Consider the following 27936-nt stretch of genomic DNA (forward strand, 5'->3'; position numbering starts at 1 on the left):
CCCTGGAGGAATCTCATTTTAAAAACTGCTAGCGAGCAACAATTTTGCTGCACGAAAACTATTCTTTCACAACGGCTCTGACAACACCTAACAGAGGGAAACAAGTCTTTTCAGTGTTTAAAGGCGTCAGCGTTTTCATTTAACATCTGAGCCACATGACCACAAGTCTATCAGTCATGTGAATGCTGCCCATATGACACGCAGCGTTTCCCCTTCAGCTGAACACAGACGCTCGGTATAATCATTAGAAAACTGCATTCGCGCACACACATGCACTTAAAACCTTGCAAGTCCGTTGAATGCAGTACACGTCGATGGAATAATGCATCCAGACTGTATTTTCGACAGCCTATTTTTTCATACGAAGTCAAACAATGGCAAACAAGTACTCTAAAAGACACACGAAACGAAACGCACTGGGAAATGAAAGTGAGCAAGCATCCCTTGCACTGACCGTAGAGGTAAGAACAACAATCAATGGAAATCACTTTAGTTCTCATCTGAGTCTCAGTGACTTTCTGAGTGCGTTTTTTTGAAGGTTGTATTTACACCGGAATGTCTTTGTTTCTATGTTTCTCTCTCAGAAGCATCAAAGACCAGGCCAAGTGGAGGTGGTCTCTAGGTCAGCATGGCAGGGCTTCAGGAGGAAAGTGTGTCTGCTGGTGCCATACATGTGGCCAAGGGGAAGTGTGGGCTTGCAGGCTCTGGTGGTTCTGTGTGTTGGGCTGCTGGGTCTTGAGCGGGTCATCAATGTGTTTGTACCCATTTACAGCAGGAATATAGGTGAGACTAGACTCATCTGTGCATTCAGAACTCTCAAAATCTGTAGCAATGTCATACACAGGGGTCTAGCATGTGTAGGCTACTTTAATTCTACAGCAGGGACAAAAATGTCCCACCACCCTTAACCGGACTTTGACATATTCCATAATGCTTGTTTCTATGCCTTTATGAGTATTGTATAGTTTAGCACTTATTCAGACAGTATAACAGCTGTATTCTATTCACTGTCTCAAAGGTGACATTTATTGCTGTGTAGCTTACATTGTGTTTATATTGACTTTTTCAGGATTCTTTGATAAATAGTGATGGAAATGTTATTAAAATGTGCTCTAGCAAAATGCTGGAAATTACTAGAAAATTAGTTCTCGTAAAAAATAAATAAAAATTAAAAATTAACAGGTGGTTCAGTTGAATTATTTAACATAGAGGGAATGAAATACTATTTTGTTATGTGGTTCAGAGAAAAAAAAATGTATTTTTAAAAGTAAAATAAAATACCCCTGAAAATAATTGAAAAGGTTCAAATTTGGCCCCCTTAATAAAAATAAATAAATAAAACAAAAAGCAAAGGATTTGCATTACCATACATGACCAGTAGAGGACAGCAGCTTTCAACATTTACTCTGTTACCTGGGATGGTGAGAGCTGCTCAACCTGCTATTTTTTTTTTTAAGATGATCAGTAGCTTTTGTGTGTGTGTGTGTGTGTGTGTGTGTGTGTGTGTGTGTGTGTGAATGAATAAATATGTGAATTTGTTTGAAGTAATTAAAAATGCATGCATCTGTGCTGAGGCCCTTTAATTGGTTTGAAACCGATAACCTAATAAACCCTAAAACATGTTGACGATGAATATGTCTTGGTAAAAACTATCTATAAATGCAGTTTTGAAACATGTCAAGCATCTATATGAAGGAGTGTTCTTGTGCTTGTGAAGTGGGATTGCCCCTCCCTTGCCAGTGTTCTCAGCCCCTTCTTGTTGTGGGCCAGCTGGATGGGTGAGCAGCCCCCAAAACGTCTCCGAGAAGTCAAAGCCTTTGGTTCACATAAGCCAAGAAGTATCGAACTTTCACAAAAGGAACGTGGGACAAATCCCAACTATGCTAAACTCTTCCGTGGCTCAAGACTTTGTTTCCACCCTTCATTCTCTGCCTCTTTTTTTTTTCCTTCTTACTTTCACCACCATTTTTGAAATTCCCTTTCTTGATTCAGTTATTCATTCATTCTTTTATCATCCTCGTTCTTTAAGTGTGCGTTGTTCATTTGATCTCTTCCTGAAGTTGGTGGTGTGTATGTGCTTCATTATCAGAGACAAGTAACAGCTTTGCATTTGGAGGCACATGAAAGCCGCATTGGGAGAAAAGTGAGCTTTTGTGCGGCAGAGAGAGATTGAGAGGGGTAATAGGGGAGGTCACCAACCCTGCCAGTCACGATTAGGGGGCATTAGGGGCTTTTAGCCGAGTTAACACGCTGGTACAAGGGCCTTTTTGTCCGCAGCTCTCTCTGCCCCCATGCCAAGGATAAAAATCAGCTCTACGCCCCCAGCTCAACAGAGAGGAAGAGAGTTTTTGCTTTTGCCCTTGGCGTTTTCTTGTATTGTTTTGATTTTTTTTCTTTCGCTTCAACTCTCCACCTTTTCTTTCCTCATTTGATTCCGAGTGCACAATCAAAATGGCCATGAATGTAAATGAATCAGATTGAGGATCTTTTTCTCAGCTCCCAGAACAGACCAGTGTGTTCTCTTTAGATACATTATGCTGTGGCTCCATGCTCACACCGCATCCTTTCGGCTGTTTTTTCTTTTCTTTTTTTCTGTTTTTGTTGTTGTGAATTCATGTATAAGTCAGTGAGATGGCAGTTTTGGGCAGCTGTTAAATGTTGTTGTATTGAACTGAAGTGATGTGGTTATTCATGACTCAGGATGTTAAAGTTTATAGTCTACGTGTGATTAAAGGGGAGATGCTCTGCACACACTCATTAATAGGAAAACAGTGAAATGTGTTCACAGTATGCACTTCCTACACAGAGCCTTGGGGATGCACATACAATTAAAGGGATAGTTAAAAGCAAAAATCTTTAGGGTCAGTAAGGTTTGTTTTTTATATATTATTTCTGTGCCTATAAAAAATGTGTTCTTTTGTGAATGTTTTTTTTTTTTTTTTTAAAGAATTGTGAAAAAAATGTACCATGGTTTCCACAAAAATATTAAGCAGCACACCTGTTGACAACATTGACATTAATAATCTAACACTAACTTGCTCTATTCTTTTTCTATTCTGTTTTCTTATTTATTATTTAAAAGCCCTTGCTACGTGTATTGCGTTTAAGCTAACTAAGACTTGTTATAGCACTTATATATCATTTGCTCTTTTGTTGTTTTTTGATTGCTTCCATTGTCCTCATTTGGATAAAAGCGTCTGCTAAATGACTAAATGTAAATGTAATAAGAAATGTTTCTGAGCAAACAAACTGCGTATTAGAATGATTTCTGAAGATCATGTGCATATTTGAGCAAAACAATAACATTTGCCATTTGAGGCAGCACTATTAGATGCATTCATTGTATTTTTGCAATTCTAATATTCTAGTGAACCAGCTGTCAGCGATGGAGAGCTGGAGAACCCTGGCCATCACGGTCTGTGTTTACGTCCTCCTTAAGTTCTTGCAGGGCGGAGGGGTAGGTGAGGGTTGACATTCAAAGTGATATTGCGAGGATTCTTTTAAACTTGTTTAATTCTGTGCAAACCATTAACTGTCTGTCTCTCCCCTCAGGGACATCAGGGTTTGTCAGTAACTTGCGCAGCTTCCTGTGGACTTATGTCCAGCAGTACACCAGCCGTGTGGTGCAGGTTCGTCTTTTCACGCACCTGCATGACCTCTCTCTACGCTGGCACCTGGGCCGCCGCACCGGAGATGTCCTGCGCAGCATTGACCGTGGAACCTCCTCGGTCAACAACTTGTTAAGGTCTGATGATTTTCTTTGATTTTAGCATCACCGTACTTAAATATGCTATGTTTTTTTCTATGTTTAAATGTTCATTGATTTCTTTTACAGCTATGTTGTGTTCAGCATTGTACCCACTATTGCTGACATCATCATTGCCATCATCTATTTCGTGACGTACTTCAGTGCCTGGTTCGGCCTCATTGTATTAATTTGCATGTTTCTCTACCTCAGTAAGTGCAGCACAAACACTTATTTTCATGTCGTGGTTAAATGATAGATTAAAATATTAACAATTACAATATATTTATTATTAACGGTTAATGTCAGATATTTTTGTTATTAAGGTGATTAATCACAAATTTCTGGAAGTTTTTGTTAGTACACTATTGTTCAAGTTTTATAAATTGTAAGATTTATTTAATGTTTTTTAAACTTTCACAAATTTTGTTCACCAAGGCGGAATTTATTTGATCAGAAATACAGAAAAAAAACTGTAAAATTGTGAAATATAATCACAATTTAAAATAACAGTTTTCTAATTTAATATACTTTAAAATGTAATTTGTTCCTGTGATGCAAAGCTGAATTTTCAGCATCATTACCAGTCTTCAGTGTCACATGATCCTTCAGAAGCCATTTTAATATGCTGGTTTGCTGCTCAAGTAACATTTAGTTGTGCTGCTTAATTTTTTTTTTTTTTTTGAAAAACAGCATTGATTTCAAATATTGTATAACATAAATGTCTTTACTGTAACTTTTGATCAATTGAATACGTACTTACAAAATAAAAGTAAAGATTTCTTGAGTAAATATTACAGATCCTGATACACAGCAGTGTTCTCCACAGTAGTTTCAAAGTCATAATTTTGAAATTGTTACTGCGTGTTTCTAAAGGATATGGCAGTAAGCAGGCACATTTCGATGTCTAGTTTAATTTGACGTTTGTTTTCAGCTATCACAATCATTATCACTGAATGGAGGACCAAGTACAGGCGGGAAATGAACACACAGGACAACATTGCCAAGTCAAAAGCAGTAGACTCCCTTCTCAACTTTGAAACTGTAAGTGACAAACTGCCATAGCAGTTGCCCTAGGTTGGCCATGGAGTATTGTTAACAGTATTAACATTGATATATTACAAAATCTGTCTCTATTCAGGTAAAGTACTATAATTCAGAGGCTTTTGAAGTCAGGCGCTTTGAGGATGCTATCCTGAAATATCAGGTAATGGCGATCACTTAACATACTTGGACTTTATAATCTGTTGAGTGGAGAGATGCTTAGTTGGATTCTCTTTGTGTTCAGGCATGTGAATGGAAGACCAATGCTTCCTTGGCTCTCCTGAACCAAACTCAGAACCTGATTATTGGATTGGGCCTGTTGGCCGGATCCCTGTTTTGTGCATACTATGTTACAGTGGACAAGTTTCAAGTACAGTAATCACCACTTTTATATTTTTTGTAATTATTGGTCTTGAGCATATTATTTTGTTGTTTATGCTCTGTTGTTCCTATAATAGGTTGGTGACTATGTTCTTTTTGGAACCTACATTATTCAGCTCTACACTCCACTCAACTGGTTTGGTACATATTATAGGTCAGCTTAGAGGAAGATTATCTGTGGCCAGATTCATCTATTATTTTTCTTGTTTATATATATATATATATATATATTTTTACAGTTTTGACAATTACCAAAATGTTCAGGATTTTTTCTGTTTTCACAGAATGATCCAAAGTGCATTTGTTGACATGGAGAGCATGTTTGATCTGCTAACAGAGGAAAAAGAGGTGGGTGGCCGCTGTGGACACTTTGAGTCATTTTGTAGCCAAGTCAAATCTTATTAAATCTTTTATAAATCCACAAATCCAAATCAGTTTGCACAGAACAAGTACTTGTCTAGGCAATTCCTAGAAGCCACATTGCGGCCTCTCTGGATGTGCCAGTGTTGGTCTTGTTGACCAGTGAGTGTCAGGTTACCCCCGTCCTTTGGGAACCCTCTTCCTGAAGTCACACAAACCAACAGCCGGCCATTCCTCGACACTCCCAGTCTATTTAGATTCTATTCATATGCAAATAATCTTACTAAAACCCTTATTTGATCTTCACATTTCTTTTTATATATTCGAAAAAGCCGTCTGAGCTAATTTGCAAACTGATTCTTGAATTTGACTTGAAAGAGGCCTCAGTATGTTTGTCATGGTTTGCTTGAGTCAGCCCAGTGCCATGCTTTTCTACGTGTCATGTGGTACATGCCAAAATTGCCCTTTCTAATCTGCACATTTCCCTCTGCTGTAGGTAAAGGATGATGTGAATGCAGGAGACCTGTTGTTCACAGAAGGAAGGGTTGATTTCCAGAACGTGTGCTTTAGTTACATTGCTGGGTGAGTCTTGCTAATGTCAGTATAAACTTTTTTTTTTTTCTGTTGGAGAACAGTGCTTGCATCTCTATGTTTTAGATTTAGCATCTTTGAAATTTTGTTTCCTGTTTTCTGTCTACAGGAAAGAAATTCTCAGTGAAGTCTCATTCACAGTGATGCCTGGTCAGACAGTTGCACTGGTAAAATGACATCTAAATTGTTCATTTGTGAATACTGTGTGCTAAAACGTTTATAGAATAAGAAAGCGTGCATAGGAGCTAGATGTTCACCCCTGCTAATGTCTTATTTAACAGGTTGGTCCATCCGGATCAGGAAAAAGCACCATCATCCGTTTGCTTTTCCGTTTTTATGACGTGCAGGGTGGCTGCATCCTCATTGATGGTCAGGACATCTCTAAGGTCAGCATGACAACCGAGACACTTATAGGGTCAGATGTTAAAGCTTCTATAGAAAATTGTATAAAATTACCAGAGTAGAATCTGTAAGATTTTAGAGAAATACAGCAATTTTGTTAACATTTAGTTTTCATTCCAAGACTTCTGTTCATCTTCAAAACCCAAATGAAGAAATTATTAATATTCTCCAAATTTTTGTCCATCTATTGAAGGTTTATGTTATTAACATTTGCAAGCTTCAAAAATTATATTTTTCTGCGGGTCTTAAAAATGTCTTATGTATTAATTCACCCTTTCACAATTTAAAGCCTTGAAAAGGTCTTCAATCAGAGCAGTCATAAATTCAATATCATAGTATTAAATTGCACTGCAAAATAATAATAATAATAAAGAAATAAAAAAAAACAATTAAAGCGGTATTCAAGAACAAATATCTAAACAACCTTAAATCAAGATACGAGAATCAAAAAGCAAAATTACAATAATGAAGTCTTGTTTTCTGAGAAAATGAGTGAGTTTGTGTAAAACAAGAACAAATATTAGACAAAATATATGTTGGTGTTTTATAAAAAAATCAAGTTGATTTTAGCATACATTTGTTCTTGTTTTAATCAAAGTCAATTCATTTTGGTCAATTTCTCATATAAAAGATGTCTTATTTTGCCATGTTGCTTCTCAAGTATGTTGATGTGTAAGGATGTTTTGAGACATGGAAAACAAGATGAAAATATTGAGGAAGAACATCACTTTTTTTGCAGTGTGATCAGAAGGTACATTAAAAGTTATTGTTTTGAGCAGAGCTATTATGATGTACGATGATAAAAGTAATGGAGATCTATTGGAAGAACAAGACCATATTGTTGTATTGCGTTCCCTTCAATTTTTTTTTTTTTTTTTACTTGGTCATAAAGTACTTGATTATTTTCATAAAACCTGCAGAAACCCAGAGAAAGACATTGTAACATTAATCTATATGAATTTGACCAAGTCATATGAATATGAAAAAGTTTGCAAACCAGGAAGTATGGCAGTAAACTGAGTTCACCTTTGCATCACAGGTCACACTGGCGCCTGTATTCATCTTCTTGTTTAAAAGTTACCGTGATTTTCTGAGAAGCTGCATATTTTATAGGTCTAGACTGCAGCTATAAAAAAAAACATTTGAAGATTATACCAGATATCTTTCTCAACCCCACCTGCATGTGTGCTGACCCCAAGGTTGAAAACCTCTAATGTAGGGTTGGAATAGTGACAGGGCTGATGTTAGACGGCAAGAGTGTCTGACTGACTGAATGAAGAGGACGAAGTGCTTGCATTAAAATGTGAAAAATTAATTTCCTACCAACCTTACGTCAGACAGTCTGCTTGAAGAAATCATGAGTTTTAGTCACAATTTGATCTCGGAGTGCACTTGGTAGTGCAGTAATTGCATTGATAATGAATAATGTTGTTATTGGCGTCTTACATGGTGAAGTTATTTTAAGCACACGCAGCGTCAAACTTTTATATCTTCTGAATCCATGAAGCTTTAATGCTTTGCTTTCACACAAACATGACTGTTCAGTTTACCTCTCTGATTAGCTGCAGGAATACAAATGCATGTCAATCGTAGAGAAGTGTGTAACAGTAGCCTGTTTGAGGTGATGTTATACCAGACCGTACAAGCTGTCACACTGTTAACTACAGTGCAGTGACACCAGTGATGTAAGATGCAGATCATATAACCTCCACTACACATGACGAGATTCTAGGAATATAATTTACTACTGCCTCTTATTTCTAAGTAAACCTGCCCCTTGTGAATTAATCATAGTGAGAGAGATGTAAATAATGTATATGGAGCTGTAAGCTGCTTTTACTCCAGTGTCCTGGGGGAGACTGTGGCCTCTGCTCAGTGCTGCTAGAATCACTCTTGGACTCTTGTTCTGATCCAGGACTGAAGCTTGTTACCTTTGCTCACAGGCCTGTGTAGCATGGCTTAGCTCCCAGGCGTATATTAAGCAAATCGTAAAAAATGTAAAAAACTGGAATAATTGTTTATAATAAGATGAACTTGTGACTGGCTGTGTTTGCTTGCAGCCTGGTGATCCAATCCATTATTATAGGGTTCTTTTCATTGATCAGTATTGGTTTGTTGCATTTAATTCTGCATGCTGATTTCCCTTATTTTCATATTTAGGGTACCTTTGCTATTGTCAATTTAATGCTCACTTATTGAGTCTTTAAAAACAGTGATAAATAAATCTATTAAAACAATCTTTAGATCGCAAAGTAGTTTTTTTTTTCTTGAGCCCAGATTCAGTTTTTGTGGTTAAAACAAAAAGTTTTTTAGCCATTAATGTTATAATATAATTTTAATTTCAGATATTTGTTAGTAATTATTAGGGGTGTAACAGCACAAGTATCTGTACTGAGATATATATGTATATATGTATGTATGTATGTATGTTTATATGTATGTGAGAGAGAGAGAGAGAGAGAGAGATTGTTTCCGTTTTTTAAAAGCGCCACAGTACCTCAGTCAATGTTCAGGAAACATGGTTTATGCAACCTCCTGTTTATTTCTCCTCTTGAGAGAGTTGAGATAATCGATTGGCTGAGAGTGTTTAGAGATGGAAGCTGTGGTTTGTCATTTAAATGGAGGAAACACTGCTGACAACTGAACTGTGCTGGCAGAATGAGGAGATGGAAAGGGAGGACATGTAAATAGTTGTATCTCTCTTGTCCTCTCCTACACATGCATTCACAGCCTCTCAAGTATCATGTCAAATCTATGAGAACAGCAACCCGGCGTTCAAGCGACCGCTTTCACACTTGCACACGATGGCCACACATTCCTGCTGGGTTAATGTGTTTGGAGCGCAGCAGGAAGCATGAGGTAGGTCAGCGTGCCAGTACACTCCTAGGGAGTGAGCGCTTTCTCACAGTACAGGCATGAGGGGAGATTTACTTTTATAGAGCAGCTGTCATCAGTTCAGCATCTTATCTCTCTCACTACTGGCCAGATCGAACTCATTAAACTCACTGGAACATTAGCCTTTGGACTCTTAAAGCATGAGCTGGCAAATTAATAGATCTTTTGCCAAGTATTGCAATATGAAATATGTTGCGTGAAATCACATAACTGTCCATGAATGTGAAATATTTATTAGACCGAGATGCACTTTTTGACTCTTGGGACTTGTTCAGACAGGCGTCAGAAATCAGTGTTGATTTATAGGTGCTTTGAAATCTGATTAAGATCAGATTTTTCTTAATGCTTCTCAGTCTGAACAATCTTATCAGATTTGATGTGGGGTTTTCGCCGTTCATTGTGCATTGGGTCATTAGGTCAGGTGTTGCAACAAAAACATTCACAGCTGAAGTCTCACACATAATGAACAACATTTGTGTTGTTATAGTTGATACAGTCTGAACAGAAATGTATGTGTAGGAATTGAAAAAACAGCCTATAACAAAAGAAAAAGACCTGAATCTTGTATACTTCTTGTATACTAATCTTGTATATTGAAACTTGTATACATCTTTCTATGGTCTTTTGTTGTTGGGAGCAGGACAATTTTTTATTTTTATTTATTTATTTATTAAATTTTTTGCGTATGAGAGTGGAATTAAATTTTTTGCGTATGAGAGATGGGAATGTGATGTCTCTAATCATATGACCTTGCATAGTTGATGGGTCAAGAGTAAAGTCACTTACCCACTTTAAAACTGAGGAGAAAACCTTTAAATATGTGTCTTATGTCATATATCTTATATCAAAGCTAGATTTCCTATAACTTTAGAAGTAGTTTTCATCATGACCAAGCAGTTGTGCAACAAATCTTGTAATATTCCAGAGATCAGTGGCAGGATATAGATGGCGAGAAACATCTGTTTGTTATTCTTCATGCTCATTTTCTTAGGTAAGAGCTTTGGCAGAAATAATAGATCAAAATATGAATTCCATGGCCTTTGAATGCATAGATTCCTAGGGGCTGTTTTCATCCTGGTGTTGATCACTGATTCTCCATTCTCCATGCTGCATTTAATGCCCACGTGATGTGAGAGCTGCACGTAAGACGGGAATCCATCCCGTCAGACGACGAGGGGAAAGTATGACTCCGAAATATCAGAGCTATTTCTCATCGACTTCACAGCTGATGATTGTTGCTTTATGAATGCTGTCATTGCATTCCGTCTCCCTAAGTTTCCTGACTCGTAAAACAAACCGGTTCAAACGCAAACAAGATGGGAAAGATTGTAGTATGCTAATAATGACTAACATGAAAGCTTTGTTTAAAAAACTTTTTTGAATAAGTGATTTTGAGGATTGTAAATGTTTCTTTTCAAAGTGGCTTTTGATGGTAGAAAATGAAAGTTGTTTGCCAGCGTGTTTTAGGAAGGGGTGGAGTGATGTGCCTGCTGAGGCTCATTGATCTTGTAAGCGATGGGAGCAGAGCAACACAGACACCATACTGACAGCTGACGGGCCACATGTTCTGGTGCGCTCGCACATGCAAACAAGTGCCTCATTCATCTTGATAGACGGCATTGCTTGCGATGAAAAGCTGTTTCTGTCATTCCAACAATGTGCTTGAAGAGGAAGGCTCATTTCCCTATGTTACATTCAAGAATGTGTGTGTTCATGACACCAAAGCGCAGATGTCCTTTAGATTTGTAGATTTTGACCTGTTGCAAGGTTCGCATAGGTTAAGAGATTTATGCTGTTAAGAAGTTTGAGGTCAGTAAGCTTTTTTTAGTAAAAAATGAATAGTTTTATATACAGCACGTGCATTAAATGAAAAATGACAGTGAAGACATTTATAATGTTACACAATAGTTCTAATGATGTTCCTTTGTAGTTTCGATTCATCAAAGAATCCTGAAAAAAGAAAATCAAATCATTTTCCATGAAAATATCAAGCATCTCAATTCACAACTGTTTTCAACATTTTTAATTGTTTCCCATCCCTATCCGGAATGCTGAATCCCTGACAATTTTCAAGCGACTGAAAACTCATCTCTTTCTAAACTACTTTTTTTTTTTTTTTTTTACTGTATCTATTCCTTCACTTTCTAGCTTGTACTTATTTGAACAATGTCTAAAACTTAGTATTACAAGCACTCCCTGTGTCTGTTTGCCTCTTTAGGAAGAATTGCTTTATGTATCCCCAAATTGTAAGTCCCTTTTTTTAATAAAAGCGTCTGCAAAAGGGCTAAATGTAATGTAAATGTTTCTCAAGCAGCAAGTCAGCATTTTAGAATTATTTCTGAAGGATCATGTAACACTGAAGTATTGGCTGCTATACCAATAGCTTTACCATGACAGTAATTTTATTTTAAAATGTATTCAAATGGAAACTGTTATTTTAAATTGTGAAAATATTCCACAATTTAATTTTTACTGTATTTTGGTTAAAATAGATGCAGCCTGGTCGGTCATAAGAGGAGTCTTCTAGAAACTTGCTGACTCCAGATTTTTTAATGATAGTAGGTCCAGAACTGCTCACTAGTGAAAACCATTTTTAATAAAGATTTATGTGGATTTTTTTTTTTTACTTTGTTTACTAACAGCATGGGAGCTGCGGGTCCTTGTGGTTTGTATTGTATTGTATTGTAGGTTTACAGTTTATAAAGCACCTACAGCGATAATTTAAAGCACTTTATAAAGTGTATATATTTTTGTTATTAGTAGTAGTGTTAGTAAGTTTGGATTGAATGGCACAGCTGGTCATGTGATTTCAATATGGCGGCTCCCATGTGTGGGTGAGCCGCTCCATGTAGAATTAAACTTAAACTTGTACATCATTTTAAACATATTTCTCAATAGTACTGTTCATTCCTTTAAAACTTAATTAGCAAAAAACAACCTTTAAAATATGTTTAACTACACACTTCACAAATCTGCTTGTTTTAGAGTAATAAAATCCAGGCGTATTGATAGTAACCATTCATCAATTTTTACTGCTGGAGTTGATGACTCTTCCTGCTGGGATCCAACAGTGCTTCTGTCATGCTCCACTATATGGAACACTTCATAAAAGGAGGTTATTGATTCAGTTGCGGTTGATTACAGAAGACAAGTGGTCGCCAGAGACATTGCTCAAGTTCAGGAGTCACTCTCTTTCAATTCATTTTTCTGACTGTTGCATTGTCTTTATGTAACATAATAACATTTAAATGTTGGAAGAAACAGAAGATGGAAACAAAGGGTGGAAAAACATGTAACTGTAGGAAGAAACAGAAGATTGAATCAAAGAATGGAAACGAGACCAAAAGGGAATGACCCCTTGCCCCCGCTGAACCTTTTTGTTTCTAAGGCACTGTACTTCATTGATGTTACGTCTGACTTAGTGGAGTGCCGAGGAGAAGAGACTGAAGTCTATAACAATCCTGTGAAGTGTTAAACAGAGCAGCATGTGGAGGTTCGTGTAAACAAGATGTTTTGCGTACATTTGGTCCAGGTTAGACGCACATGGGTAGTTCCCTCCCAGCCTTTCTTGTGCCTTTCAAATAAACGGTTGCAGCCCTGATTTGTGCGCACATCTGGTCGGATATGCTGAACAATACTTGTGTCTGCTTCTCGCCAAGTGGATTCAATTTTTGCGTGTTTTATGTTTTGCATATCACAGTTTTGCTTTTTTTTCTCATTTTTGAACATCTGATTTGGCCTGTTTTCCCTATATAAGGGTCTAGATGTGTTGTGCCTCATGCACATGTGTCTCAGTGTTCAGGTAATTCGTGACCAATTAATGTAGTGTCACAAACAAGTACAGACAAGTCATAAAATTGTACTAGATAAATTGTTTCTAGCAATATTGAGTGTTTATTAAATAGCTGAACTCTATTATATAAATTACAAATTCATGGCCCTCTTTAATAATAACGGTGTTTGACATGCACATTAGTCATTTGAATATATCCTGCCACCACATGAAATGAGTGAACGGTAGTGTGCACCTTATGTTTCTTATTTTGAATCACTTGAATAAAAAGCAACATCTAAACAAATGTGCCATTTAAGAATTGGTACAATTTAGTTTCTCCTTCCTGTTTTAAACATAAAACCATGTCTACATTTGTGATCGGAGAAACAACAAGCACTACTCTACACCAGTGGTTCTAAATTCCAGTCCTCACACCCCCCAGCTTTGCATATTTTGCATGTCTCTCTTTAACACATCTGATTGAGATAATTAGTTTGCTAGAAGTGAGCTCCGTTCATGAACTGTGTTCCTATTGACATGGTCCCTACACAGTGTTACTTGCTCCCTACTCCCTGAGCAGGAGAAATCTGTTGAAGTTTACTTCACTTCAGAACATTCATTCACGGATTTGCGCTGCACAACGTCTTCACACACGGACAAGTGTGACATTATATACCTCTGTAAATAAATACAATTTAAATTCACGTCTCGCACACTTAAATGCACTTATCCTGTGATTATAATTTTTCTGATTATCAGTCAAACCTCAGTAAATATTGGTCACAGACACAGATTTACCTTAAACTTGCTATAAACTACCACAGATCATATGATCATTCTATTTTAAGTCTTATTTTGACATGAAATAAAGCGGTTATATCAAAACCTGTGAGTTTTTTACTTTTTTTTATTTTTATCAATCTTACCATTAATGCAATTATATTGGTCATTCAAACTGATTCGCAAACAGGTGACGTGCATGAACAACACAAGAGGTGGGATTTACTGTAGGGGTCTGTTAAAACTCAGTGGGCTCAGGAGAGGTGATAGAGATGCAGACTCCCACTGGTGATGCTGTTGGACAATGATTTAACAAGTGATTTATATACTTTTTAATGTTATTTTGTAATATTGGTGTTTTTAATTTTGTACTATTTTTTTTTTTATCCAGTATTTTGAGGAGGCACTGCCTACCTTACCTCCTCAGAGGAAATGCCCCTGGTATGCAGGCAGTTATGTTGTCAGCTGCTTTGCTCTTTAAACTCTGATTGGCTGTCGTAATAGTTCTAGTGTGGCCTTCCCTACTACTTCCCTCTTTGAATTAGAAAGATTAACTTCATTGCTTGTTGTGAATTGGCCTTAACTTACTTTTATTTTTCTGACTCTGTGCAAGATTAAGTTAATATCAGGGTCTTAAAGCAATTTTTTAACAGTTCTGACTTATCCTCTGTGAAGTTTGCTTACATGCCGACTTGGAAATGCAAGCGTTGCATTTTCATATCTTGTAAATTCAAATATGTTGGACATTTAAAAACAGGCCACACAAATATGCCAGCACCCATTTTATGAACTGAGGAAATTAGCTCCTGTCAGCATATAGAACAAGTGCAACTGAGTAGTTGACACTGGCTATTGGTAGAACTACTTGACTTTTCACTATTCTATACTACTATATCTGAATCTATAGAGAGAATGCAGTGTTCCTTACTGATGGGAAAACTTATTTAAGCTGCTCAATCCATCTTATATAGTAGTGTTTTTGATTGGAAGAAGGAAAAGATGATCAATGCAATCAATATCCAAATTCTGTATTCAATGGAAAAATTTCTCAATTATTTGAAAGAGTGGACATCCATGATTTTTCTTATACGTCAAGAAAAAAGTGCAATCTTTTTTAAGTATACTGTAATTTTGCCATTTATTTATTATTATTTTTTTGTTCTAGAAATGATTGAGAATACTGTTGAGAATACTGCAGATAGGACCGGAAACCAGAGCGAAAGTGCCGTCTCGTAGGATAAAAGTTGTATTGTGAAAGGACAGATGCTACACTCCCATAAAGACCTGGGAAGCCATTTGTGTTTCACATGGCTGCAATAAGCCCTCTCTCACCCGGCCCAGTCTGATGTTAATTAGTTCATAAATTAAGGACATTGACTTTTTTTAAGAGGCAAATGAATGGGAAGAAAGAATGGAAAGACGGCGAATTAAGCACACTAAAAAAACAGGCGAAAAATAAACAAAAGAAAAAACAAAAAAGCAAACTTCAAAGGGGGATCTAATTCGTCAGGCGTTTGAAGTGAAAACACTGAGGCTGGTTCCACTCGCCACATGGATTAATGGTCGAGTGAACCGCCAGAGCACCACTCTCCCTACTCTCTCTCACTCTGTCATTATCAGTGCCCCGAGACTGGGGCTTTTCTTTAATGTGATCCAAGAATAATTTGGAGTTTCTCTTGTTGTGGGTAAGATTGCGGTCAGCTTTTCTTGCAGCAGTTAGTTAGATTCTGTTTGTACATCATTGAGGTTTGTTGGGTCAGTTTTCCTAAGTTGAATGCAAAAGAAAAAATAAATTCTATAAGCTCCTCTCTTAGGACACAGAGAGCCTATTAGATGTTATCACACAATTTTGTCTTCATTACCAATCACTGAGCCGGTAATACCTGCTTTGACCTCATTGACACAAGCCCTAATCCATATGGATAATCTCCTTTAATTGAATATTGATTCGTAGAGACTCATTCTACAGATAAGATGCCTTGACATTCCCTTTAATAGTTAAAGCATTAAAGCCCCATTTTCTGGTTCTTACATTCTTCCTGTGTTATTTGTTAAGGATTTCTACACATCCTTCCGCTAACTTATCTTGCAGATTGTCATCTGTCATAAAGTTATGCCTGTACTCCCAATTTATCATTTAAGTTAACTTTTGGATATATTTTAAAATGAAATTTATACATGTGATGACAAAGCTGTATTTTTAGCAGCCATTACTCCAGTCTTCATAAAGATTGGTGTTGTGAATATTTTTGGGGAAGCCATATTTTCAGGATTCTTTGATGACAGTTCAAAGGAACAGTTTTATTTGAAATGGAAATCTTTGGAGTCATTTTAATGTATTTTAATGTCACTTCTGATCAAATAAAGGCGTCCTTGTTCAAATAAAGTATTCATTTCATTAGAGAAAATCTTACAGACTACAACCATTTGAATAGTAGTATATGTTTTGTGGTAGTGCTTTTGAGACAGGGGTATATTGTTGCTCTCACATTGGTCTGATTGCTTCTACTTTGTAAATCGCTTTGGATAAAAGCATCTACTGAATGGCTAAATGTATCTGAGACCAAGTACATCCAGGTGGGACACGACCGTGGAAATGTACAATACTAGTTTAGCTTATATTGGTATTTCATTCTCCCATGTTTTGTTTCTAATTTCTGATCTTTATACATTTTTACCACTATATTTTGTACAACTAATACATAAAACTAATACTCTAATACATAACCAGCATTAATTCTTTAAGGATCTGGTTAGTTATGATTATCCTGCACCAGTCACAATATAATTTGGTGTATTTGCAAAGTAAGTTGATACTTAGCTTTAAGAGTGGCCTGCTTTTATTCCATTTTGAGTGTATTGATAATTGACAATTTCCTGATTTTGGTCATTTTAGCACCAGTGTTGGACATTATGGTTATAAATTTGTTAGAATATAAGATGTCAGCTGTATTCTGTCAAACACTGGCTTGTTTTGTGCCTCTGCCAGGACAAACGTAACTTACACTAATATATGTTTTTAGACTAAATGGCATTCAGATGGAAATGACGTACGGGCGTAGATATTCTCTCTAGTGGAGTTCTTGATATATGGATATAAGGGGGCCAGCTTAGTGCTTCCTTAAAATTTGTGCCCATTCCAGACCTACTTTGTCTTGTCTCTTCTCCTCTTTATGCTGTTCAAAACCCTTGATGTCAGCTGGCACTGCCTCACAGAGTTTGCCAGGCTTTGGATCTCGGCAGGGGTCTATCGCCGCACCCCTCCCAACAACAGGCAGCATGTGAAGATTGTCACCCTGCTTTATAATTGGGGTTTCAGATCTTCAGAGCTTGGGACCCCTTCATAGCCCATCAGCACCTGGCTCCTTAGCTTTCAAAGGCAGTGGAGACCTCCGAAACCTCGGGTGGTGAAATACTTTAAATTTCGAGGCCCACCTGTCTGCAATTCACCTGTTGTTATGATATAGGGCTATGTAGAGCTATATAGTCTTTGTGTGAAGTTGCAGAAAAAACAATCATTTGCATATACAGTAACACCTATAGGAATTTGTAAGTGACTTATTTGAATGACTCTTCTTTATTTATCTTCAAACCTACAGGTAAAACAGAACTCTCTCCGATCCTACATTGGTGTAGTTCCTCAGGACACTGTTCTTTTCAATGATAACATCCGTGAAAACATTCGCTATGGACGCATCTCTGCAAGTGACCAAGAAGTAGAAGAGGCTGCAGTGGCTGCTGATATCCACCATAAGATACTATCCTTTCCAGACGGTAGAGGACTGCTATCTTTTCATAGCTACATTTAGTCTTTTTTTATTTTATTTTATTTTATATCTGACATTACTCAAGCTATATGATCTCCACATCCTTGGAATACATGCATTTTTTTTAATGTATTTTATTCCAGTGATGGCAAAGCTGATTTTTTAGCAGCCAGTGTTCACAGTTTTGAAAGAACAGATATAGGATTGTAATAACACAAGGTGTGTATAAATGATTACAGAATGCTCACTTTTGAACAATACCCTTTTATTTGACAGGATATGGTACTGAGGTGGGTGAAAGGGGTCTGAAGTTGAGCGGAGGGGAGAAACAGAGAGTGGCCATCGCTCGCACAATCCTAAAATCCCCTCGCATTATTTTGCTTGATGAAGTGAGTAAAGACTCTCTTGAAGGTTCACAATTAATGATATGGTTTTGTACTCAATCCTGATTCTCAAATTCTGCTTTCAGGCTACATCTGCTTTGGACAGTCAAACAGAGCGTAACATTCAGGCTTCTCTCGCTAAGGTGTGTGCCAACCACACCACTCTGGTTGTGGCACACAGGTAAGTCTATTTCATATGCTAAGAGAAGTGCTAAAGAGCTCCACATTTGTATAATAATAACGTTTAATATAGAAATTTTACACAAAAAAAGATGTAGCAATGCCATTGGTGTGACTTCCATTGATTTGTTACAGTACATTATTTTAGGAGGGTTAAGTAATTTCTCCACACAGACAAAATTATGCCATAATTTCATTAATGTGACTGCACCTTTATGTCTGTTTGAATGCTCTACTATGACTAGGCCCTCAAATATAGACATGCCATCAGTGCTTTTGTCTACTGCTCTGAATTCTAGGCTTTATCCCTCAGATAACATCATGTATTGATAAAAGCTTTTGTTGGGCCATCTGGGCCACATCTCTAGCATTAATTAAATTAATCTATTTGTCCTTAAACCCAGTGTCTTCAGAATAATGCCCTAGTTCAAAGAAATGAAAGGTGTATGAAGGATAATCCAAACAATAGCAATCAGTGGTCTCGCCAATGAGATAAAGCTGTACATGACATAAGCCCTTTTCACACTGCACGTCGGACCCGGCAATTTGCCGGAACATTGCCGGGTCGCCTTCTGTGTGAAAGCAAACACATCCCGGGATTGATTCTGGCATTGAACCCGGGTCGGGGACCTAGTAACATTGCCGGGTTCAATCCCGGGACGAGCGCTGTGTGAACAAAAGCTAGATCTAATGCTTTGTCGAAGTGATGATGCGCATTATCGCGCAACTCTTTTACCGGCTGTTTTGAAGGAAGATCAACGTTCACGACAAAAAAAAAAATATGTGCAAACTGTAATGAAGCAGAGATCAGTTTGTTCCTCACTTTCCGCGCTGACGCCGAGATCGTTCGCTTGATTCAGTGAAAGTATAACGTGCCTAACGTTTTCGACTCGTACATTACACGTCACGCCCTGATGTCACGTGTTGTTACGGGATCTTTACGGGTTGTGTGTGAAAGCACGCACATATTCCGGGCAATCACTGGCAGTGTGAAAGTGCAAAATCTAGCAATCCTGGAACAATAGCTGGAACACTTTACCCGTGTATTTGCCGGAATCGCAGTGTGAAAGGGGTTATAGTAGCAGAGCTCATAGTTCACACCTAAATATTTGTGGCATAGTCCATTAAAAAGAAAATTTAATATCGTCAGGGTTATAAAAGAGAGAATCTTGCTTTTTTCTGGATTTTATGAAAAGTTAACATTACAGTCTACAGCAGTTCGAAATTTTTTGTCATTATCTCCCCTTGAACCTAGAAAAAGTTTTGCTTGCTTTAACAGTAAATTGTAGATTTGGCTGAACAAATGTAATGGATAAACAATCAGTGTAAATGTTGTGTTGAGTTTTGTCAATGTAGTTGCATGTTCCTATCCAATTTTTCAGTCAGCTGGCAACATTTAAAACATCTGTTTAGTGTAGTGGATGATTAACAGGTGAGTGGGCCTTTACTGGACACTAATAGATCAGGGCTTTACGCTGCAGAGGTGATTTGATCACATGGGTGTCTGACCACCTCAGGATGTGGTTTTAGTGATCTTCTCCTGTATTTAGTTCTGTACACTTGGGATTAAATGAGAGTGAAGTTGGTGATCAAGATATTGGTCTTATCGTAGCAGGTGTTAGCAAACAAGAAAAACTGTATTTTTCATAAAGTTTCAGCGGTCTGTCAAAGTTTTACTATTAAGTGTGCACCAATACATTAAAGACCCTTTATTATTAACCACTGATTTGACACCGTGATCAGCTGATCTGATTGTCAATTTATTTTTCATAAAGCCCCTTTTACAGTACTTTACAAGCATTAAGCCATCTGGTGCAGAAGAACGTCACTAATTTATATATAGATACTGATGACGCAATGGCACAATCACTAATTATTCATTTGAAAGACGACGTCTGATTGACGTCATTGCGGCATAGACTCGAGCTGAATTCCAATTGACAGGGTCCTTATGCAGGGTTCACTGCTCCCTTCTCCCTGAACACAGGATATCTGTTGAAGTTCACTTCATCTGACAAAAAGTGCGCTCGTTCGGAACACCTTGCAACGTCATCAAACACATGATTCATGCATGTTAGAGAAGTTTAAGGTATGATTAATTAATATGCTTCTTCAAATACACTACTGTTCAAAGGATTGAAGTCAGTAAGTTTAAAAAAAAAAACTTTTATTCAGAAAGAATGCATTAAATTGATTACAATGAATTTAAATACATTTAATATAATTATTTTTGGTAACACTTTAGTATAGGGACCATTGGCTAATTATTTGTACAGTACTTGTATAAAGCAAATATTCTGCATGACCATATTCTACATCCCTTCAATTCCTGAACTGAACAACTACCTAACAACTTCCTAACTCTGAGGTAAAAGTTGTAGTTTATAGTTAATGAATAGTGAGAATTGGACTTTAAAATAAAATGTTAACTGCTTATATAATAATATAATAATGCTTTTATTTGAACTTTAAAGGAGCTATGTGGAGGTTTTTACTTAAATAAAATCTTTAAGATAGAGTCTTCATTTGTACATGTATGAGCCAACCATGATGTAAAAAAAAGAATGACACCTCGACTGTCCACAACGGTTGCCTCTATCAGCCTGTAGGCTCAATTGTGTATGGAGGAGTCGGGCCCGAATTGGCGCGAAAATTCACAAAATGTGACATCATGCGCGTCTACTTGGGCTTACAACCGTACGGCACATCAGCCATTATAGTAAGCAAGGGCAATAGTGTTTTCAAATGGACTCTGCGGATGGAAAAAAGCGACCAGCCTCCACCACAATTCAGACACCAACGGACACTCCTCGTAAATAAAAAAAAAAAAAAAAAAAAAAAGAGCATGCGCACTGAGAACAAGCATGAGACTGGCTGCAGTTCCTCTAACGGCCACTGGTGTCAGTAACGGTTAGAAATTTTAGAACCTACGCAATGCTCCTTTAATCAAATAATCTGAAAAATCTGAAAAAATGAGTTTTCACAAAAATATTAAACTTCACATGTGTTTTCAATATTGATTAGAAATGTTTCTTGAGCATCAAATCAACGTATTACTATATTTCTGATTAAATCAATGCAGCCTTTGTGAGCATAAGAGACTTCTTTCAAAAACATAAAACAAATCTTATAATATACATGTTTGTATTTATTAATTTAATATAAATTGTTGCATTTGAAGATTATGCCGAACCTCTATAAATGCATTAACTTGTATGACTGCTATCATATACTCACATTAGTATTTACTACTTTGTTTGTTGTCAGTTTGTTCAGTTGTACATCCACCTGCCTTAGTTTCTTCTCATCCTCTCTAATAGCACTCTAATTCAATGCTAATTACTCAAACTACAAATGGACATCTTACAGTTTATCCACATGTAATATATTTCTTTTCAGAGGTATTGTTAGTCATAAGATGAAAAACAGTACAAATATGTACCAAACTATTTTTTTGTCCAAGAATCGTTTCACCTCTAGTCCACACACGATAGTGTTAGATAAAGGTCTGCTGTGTCCTCAACAGAAAGCACGTGTGCGCCTGCTAGTTATTAGTGTGGAATTATTTTGTATTGGTGTTTTATGAGAAGAGCGGGCACTTTTGACGTTGATTCAAACGCCTCGCTCACTTCCTCTCCTCTTTTCACCATTTTTTCTCGTCTTTGTGTCACATTCCACCACTCTCGTACTCCTGCTGTCGCTCTTGGAAAAAGCGCCTCTGCCTGTCCAGCGTCTCGGTTTCCTTCTCCCTAATGTTTTTCCCTTGGTCTCTCATTGCTCTCCTCTTTAGAAAATTGTAAACACATCAGGATCCGAGTCTGTGAGCTTTGATCCTGTCCAGCCTCTGAGACAGTGGTGTCACTTTGATCTGTTTTGGGGTGGTGGTTCTGGGGTTAGCGATCAATAAAGAAGTCTCCGCTCCTTTGTTTGAAGATGAAGGGCAGCTGAGAGGACGACCTGCAGAAGGGTTTTGGGTGTGAATTAAAGGAGTAGTGTGTGTGGATTAGATTAAGAGGGATCTAGTGCTTAAAGACTTTGCTGCTGCTTTAAATTAGGGAATGCGTTTACAGTACATCGGCAGCTGAATCGTTCTGCTTTGTGAACAGGATACAAACAAGGATTAAGGTTTTTTTTGATGTGATGCAGGAATAAAAACAGGCTTTAGGGGCAGAGTAAGTGACCTGTTTCCTGTCTGTGCCCTTTAAATGTGAAGTCTAATGTTTTTAATACTGCAAATATTTTCTCCTACCTAAATTATTATGCAAACAAGTAAGCTGTTTTTAGGTTGTAAATATTGTTGCTTAATGTAACCAGCAGAGCGTCGCCTATGTTTTCTTTGAGCATCCTGACCAGCCCAACACAACAATTTGAGTTTGAGGCAGGACTATCCTTTATATTTCCAATAAGTGGAAAGGCACAGAAACACTTAATCGACAGCAAATCTCTAGCAGGCGACCGAAAAGTTGCAAGTCTGAATTAGAAGAAATAACTCTACATGGCAGTTGTCAGAAATTTGAAGCAGACCACAAAAAATGCCTGTCATTGGCTGATGGCTGAGCCTCGGCTGGGTTAGTCATGGCCTGAAGATGGTTTTCAGGAAACCTCTATGAGAATAGTTTCTTTTTGTTATTCCTCAAGGTGATGGTGACATTTTCTGTTCACTCTGAGGTATTTTATCAGCTACACTATCAGCTCAGTATCTTTTATTGGATACATTCTGTTCAATACTGAAAAGCTGAAAATGAAATTTTTATAAAGGCTGATAACCAATATTAAATAAAAAAATGCATTTACATAAATAGCTACAAGTGAATTTGGGCGTCACAACATTATAATGTACAATATGATAAATTATATGATTGTGAGGTTTGCTGAAGATTACATTTAACGTTGTTATTCAATTATTAGTTTGATAGAGATGAACTTTGAGCGGCAGATCATTTCTATTTAATGTAATAACGTTCATTTCGTATTTTCAGGTTATCCACCATCATCAAGGCCGATCAGATTCTGGTTCTTCATGATGGGCGGATTGCAGAACAAGGAAGGTCAGTAGAGTGTGTGCGTGTGTGTGTGCGTTTGTCCTCAAGCTTCTGTTACTCTGAGAGAAAAACCTACTGTAAAGTTTCAAAGACACCCCCTGCGTGGCCATTTCCCCGTCAGAATGAATATAAAAGAGGAAATGTGACACCCTCTCTGTCCTGATTGAGTGAAATTCCTTTGGTTCGTTTGAGAGTGAACCATAGAAGACGTGTTGGGACAGACAGGGTCTTCTTCATCCTTAGGAAACCCAAGATCTGTGTGTGAGGATGCGTCCCAGAGGCAGTGTTCCTGTTATCAGTCGATCTGTAGTCTTAACCTGAGGGCCGTCTGAGTGCGTCCTCATCTTCCCAGAGACAGGATATAGTCTCTCAGTATCCGAGCGGTCCACACCCTGCCTGATCGGTGTGTCCTGTCTCGCTGCAGGCCCTCAGGTGGTACACACACACACACACACAGAGTTCCTCCCTTAAACCTGACGGATACACACACAGAGTGTTCCACTAATGGATTTTTCCATTTATCCTGGCCGTTCAGCCCTGGTTTTAACCCTGTGCTCACTGTCCTGCACTTCGGTCCTTTGAAATATGAGCCAAAGCCAACAGACCGTCCGCAAAAAACACACAGCCATCAGGGATGTAACTCCACACCTCACAGATTCAGCCCTGACTGACACTGCGATGTAAACATGATCCACACAGGCTTTTAACCAACAGGAACAGTGTATCGGAATACACACGTTCACATGAAGACAGCGAGGTGGGAACGTCTATTCGGGGAGGTGAAGGGTTAATGCTTTCAGAATAGAGGAATTAATAGATACACCTTGTGCTGCCCCCTTAACAGGCTACTTCCTGAAAAGAGATGTCTGTGGTCTAGGAAATATCTGGGAAAAGATTCAACAAGGAGGGAAGATGCGAGGTTCACATGGTCGTGGGAAACCTGGACGTATCCGAGAATTTAAAATTAGCGATTTTTCAGGCCTAGAAAAGTCATGTATATTATTAGTGACTATAAATCATTCTGATTATACTCATCTAAAAAATTCAGGTGATGTGACATAAGTTATATGATAATCGTTTTTAAAATAATATATATATATAGGGCCAATTCTTTTATTTTTGCTGTTGACTGAAAACATTTGGGTTTGACATGATGAATATGAGACTAGATGAAAATCAGACAAGAGATCAACATTTCAGCTTTTATTTCCAGGTATTTTCATCTGGATCTGATAAACACAACTTAGAGGGATAGCAAATTCAAGATAGAGATTCAAGTTCATCTCTGTTACTTTTCGTTTTTTTGAAGAAGACGTGCTGTGAGGAATAAACATTGAATTGTGATGCCGACGAGGCTTGATGCCGCAGATGATCTCATTCTAATGAGTCATTTATTTTTACTTTATTAGTGTTACTGTGACATAAACTTTAACACATTCACTTGTTGAAATTTTCCCAAACTATAGTGCCAAACTAAAAATATTATTCATATGAATTGAAAGATGACCTTTCATTGCATCTAAATCTTGTTGGACTCGTCTACATTTTAGCTAACATTCTCCGGTGATTTATTAAAGGGCATAGGGCATCTATGGGTGAAAAAAACTGCAATTATGAAGCTCAGAAAACATGGAGAATCAATCAGAGCCATTGCACAAACATTGGCCCTATCTAGGAAAGAAAGAAACCACTAGTGTACCAAGTAACAGACCTCGAACTGGTAGACCAAGGAAGACCACAGCAGTTGACGACAGAAACATTGTGTCAGCTGTAAAGAAAGACCCTAAAACAACTGTTAATGACATCAGCAACAACCTCCAGAGTAAAGGAGTGAGGGAATCACAATCTACTGTCCACAGAAGACTTCATGAACAAAAATACAGAGGTTACACCAGAAGATGCAAACCAAACGAGCCTCAAAAATTCTGGACAGAGTTTTATGGACTGATGAGACAAAGACTAACCTTTACCAAAGTGATTGAAAGGCTAAGGTTTGGAGGGAAAAAAGGATCCTTTCATGATCCCAAACATACAACCTCATCTAAAATAAAGTGGAGTTAATGTCATGGCTTGGGCTTTCATCTTAACTGATGATGTAACACATGACGGCAGCAGCAAAATGAACTCTACAGAAATATTTTTGTCTTCCAATTTACAGAAAGATTTAACCAATCTGATTGAGAGATACTTCATCATGCACCAAGATAATGACCCAAAACGCAGTGCCAAAGCAACAAAGGAGCCCATCAGGGGAAAGAGGCTTTAGACTGGCCAAGTCAATCTCCAAACTTAAACCCTATAGAGTATAAATTTTACCTGCTAAAGAAGAGACTGAAGGGAGTAACCCCACAAACCTGAAAGAGGCTGTGGTGAAAGTCTGGAAAAGCATCACAAAAGAAGAATGCAAAGCTTTGGTGAAGTCAATGGGTCACAGGCTTGATGCAGTTATTGCAAGCAAAGGATTTGCAACTAAATATTAAGTTTTATTCACTTTAATCTAGTTTAAATCAATCTGTTCTAGTACTTTTGGACACATGAACAATGGCTTGGTTCAAACATATCAGATCCAGATGTGAATACCTGGAAATAAAAGCTGAACTCTTGATCTCTTGTCATATTCATCTTTTGATGTCAACCCAAATATTTTCTGTCTACAACAAAAATTTAAGAATTGGCCTCACTGTTCCAATACTTTTGGAGGGGAGTGTATGTATAACTAAAAAAAATTTTTTTTTTTTGTAATATAATACAATCTGTTTCAAGTACAATATATGGTAACACTTTAGTATAGGGTCCAATTCTCACTAATAACTAGTTGCTTATTAGCATGCCTATTATTAACATATTGGCTGTTTATTAGTGCTTATAAAGTACATATAATGCATGACATCCATAATCCTACCCAATACCCTAAACTTAACAACTACCTTATAAACTATTAATAAGCAGCAAATTAGGAGTTAATTGAGGCAAAAGTCATAGTTAATGGTTAATAGTGAGAATTGGACCTTAAAATAAAGTGTGACCCAATATATTGAAGATTTTTTAAGAATCCATATCCAATAAGAACAACAACAAAAAATAGGAAAACTCATAAAAATTTCTTAGTGACTATTCATTTTTCTAACTAAATATAATCAGACATAATATCTGTTTTTAAGTGCAATATTTTAAAATTAATTAAAAAAAGATAAAATTATGTAAGGACCAACAACTGGTAATCTGGAAATTTCTTAATGACCATCATTTTTTATCAGCCTAGTTGTGTTCATCTTAAAATATTCAGACTTCAAATAATATATTTTTTTTTTAAAGTGGAATATTGTAAATATTGTCCAGTTAGGATAAACAACTGAAAAACTCATATATATTTATTGACCAAAAGATGTAAGATAAACACTGGCCATGTTATCAATTTATACAGGTAATAATCCACCTTTCCAGCTGCTACAGAATGCTTCCTCAGGTCCATTTGAAACTTCTAGTGTGTTCTTCCATTACGAATTTCCACACTCTCGTTCCCAGAGCTCAATGCCCCACTGCGTCTGCTTAACTTTTGATGTCATACTTCTAAGTAATTGATGCTTCGACAAACTTGACCCTAGGCCGACCCTCCTAACTCTGTTTTAGCAATCTGAGAAACTGAAAGGAAAGGAATAGAGATGGTCCTGAGAGTCTCGTCACCCTTCAGTGATTTCTGGAACCAGAAGGAAGCTTTCATTTGGCTTCTCCGACCCCCTGTGAAGCTGAACTGCTCTGAAGTCCGTTTAAGATTAGCCAGTCCACTTTGGCAATGCCTTGGGCAGCTGTTTTCAGTCTAGGTTATAGTCTAGCAAATATCCTATTTTAAAGGTACAGTACATGTAAATAATAAAATCTCTAAAAAACTTTGACAGTGTTTAAGGTTAAAAATCACTTTTCAAAGAAAAATAGAAAAATGAAACTTCCTTGTGTTGCAATTTCTCTTGTACACTTTTGAGCAAGTGGTCTGTCTGCTTACAGTATGTTGTGTCTGACTGCTCTCTGTCTGTAGGCATGAGGAGCTGCTGGCCATGGGGGGACTGTACGCAGCCATGTGGTTAAAACAGCAGCAGACCCCAGAGTCAGAGGTCTCTACAGATGAACAGCCGCAGAAGCCACAGCTGATGGAGCAGCGATGATGATGATGAATGGTGATGGGTGAAATCAATCAGGAAAATGGTAAAAGAGTTCATCTCAGACACAGGGGCACCAGACTGCACAAAAGTAATAAACTACGAAGAGTGTTTCTCAGGGAAGGGTGTCAGGGTTAGCTCACCCTAAAATGAAAATTGTCCTCATTTACTCATTACCCTCATTTTGTTCCAAATTTTGTGACTTTTTTTCTTATGTGCTTTGATTTTGAGTGTTGGCAACCAGTGGTTCCCATTGACTTTTATTGCGTGTACATGAACACTGTTACATTGTTTTCTTTTTATTACATGTAACACTTTTGTTTACATTTCTGTCCATCACTGTAAACTGAGGAGATATGTGGAGGAACCTCAGTACCTCAATACAGATGGGAATTGTAGATAACATGTTCACTTGCTAAGGGTCATGTTTCTTTCAT

At 37.4% G+C, this 27936-nt stretch overlaps 1 protein-coding gene across 1 annotated transcript; it reads left to right on the forward strand.

Annotated features, from left to right (window-relative positions):
• abcb6b (ATP-binding cassette, sub-family B (MDR/TAP), member 6b) lies at positions 1-27906 on the forward strand. The gene is made up of 18 exons (XM_059499741.1): positions 1-461; positions 585-783; positions 3369-3461; positions 3553-3745; positions 3836-3957; positions 4680-4789; positions 4887-4952; positions 5034-5159; positions 5248-5324; positions 5455-5518; positions 6027-6112; positions 6231-6288; positions 6403-6507; positions 17573-17747; positions 18017-18129; positions 18210-18304; positions 23283-23351; positions 27379-27906. The coding sequence occupies exons 1-18, from the start codon at positions 375-377 to the stop codon at positions 27503-27505; spliced, it is 1965 nt and encodes a 654-aa protein (XP_059355724.1). The 5' UTR covers positions 1-374; the 3' UTR covers positions 27506-27906.
• The last annotated feature ends 30 nt before the right edge of the window (positions 27907-27936 follow it).

The sequence above is a fragment of the Carassius carassius genome, chromosome 19 (genome assembly GCF_963082965.1).
Source record: "Carassius carassius chromosome 19, fCarCar2.1, whole genome shotgun sequence".
Lineage (NCBI taxonomy): Eukaryota > Metazoa > Chordata > Actinopteri > Cypriniformes > Cyprinidae > Carassius > Carassius carassius.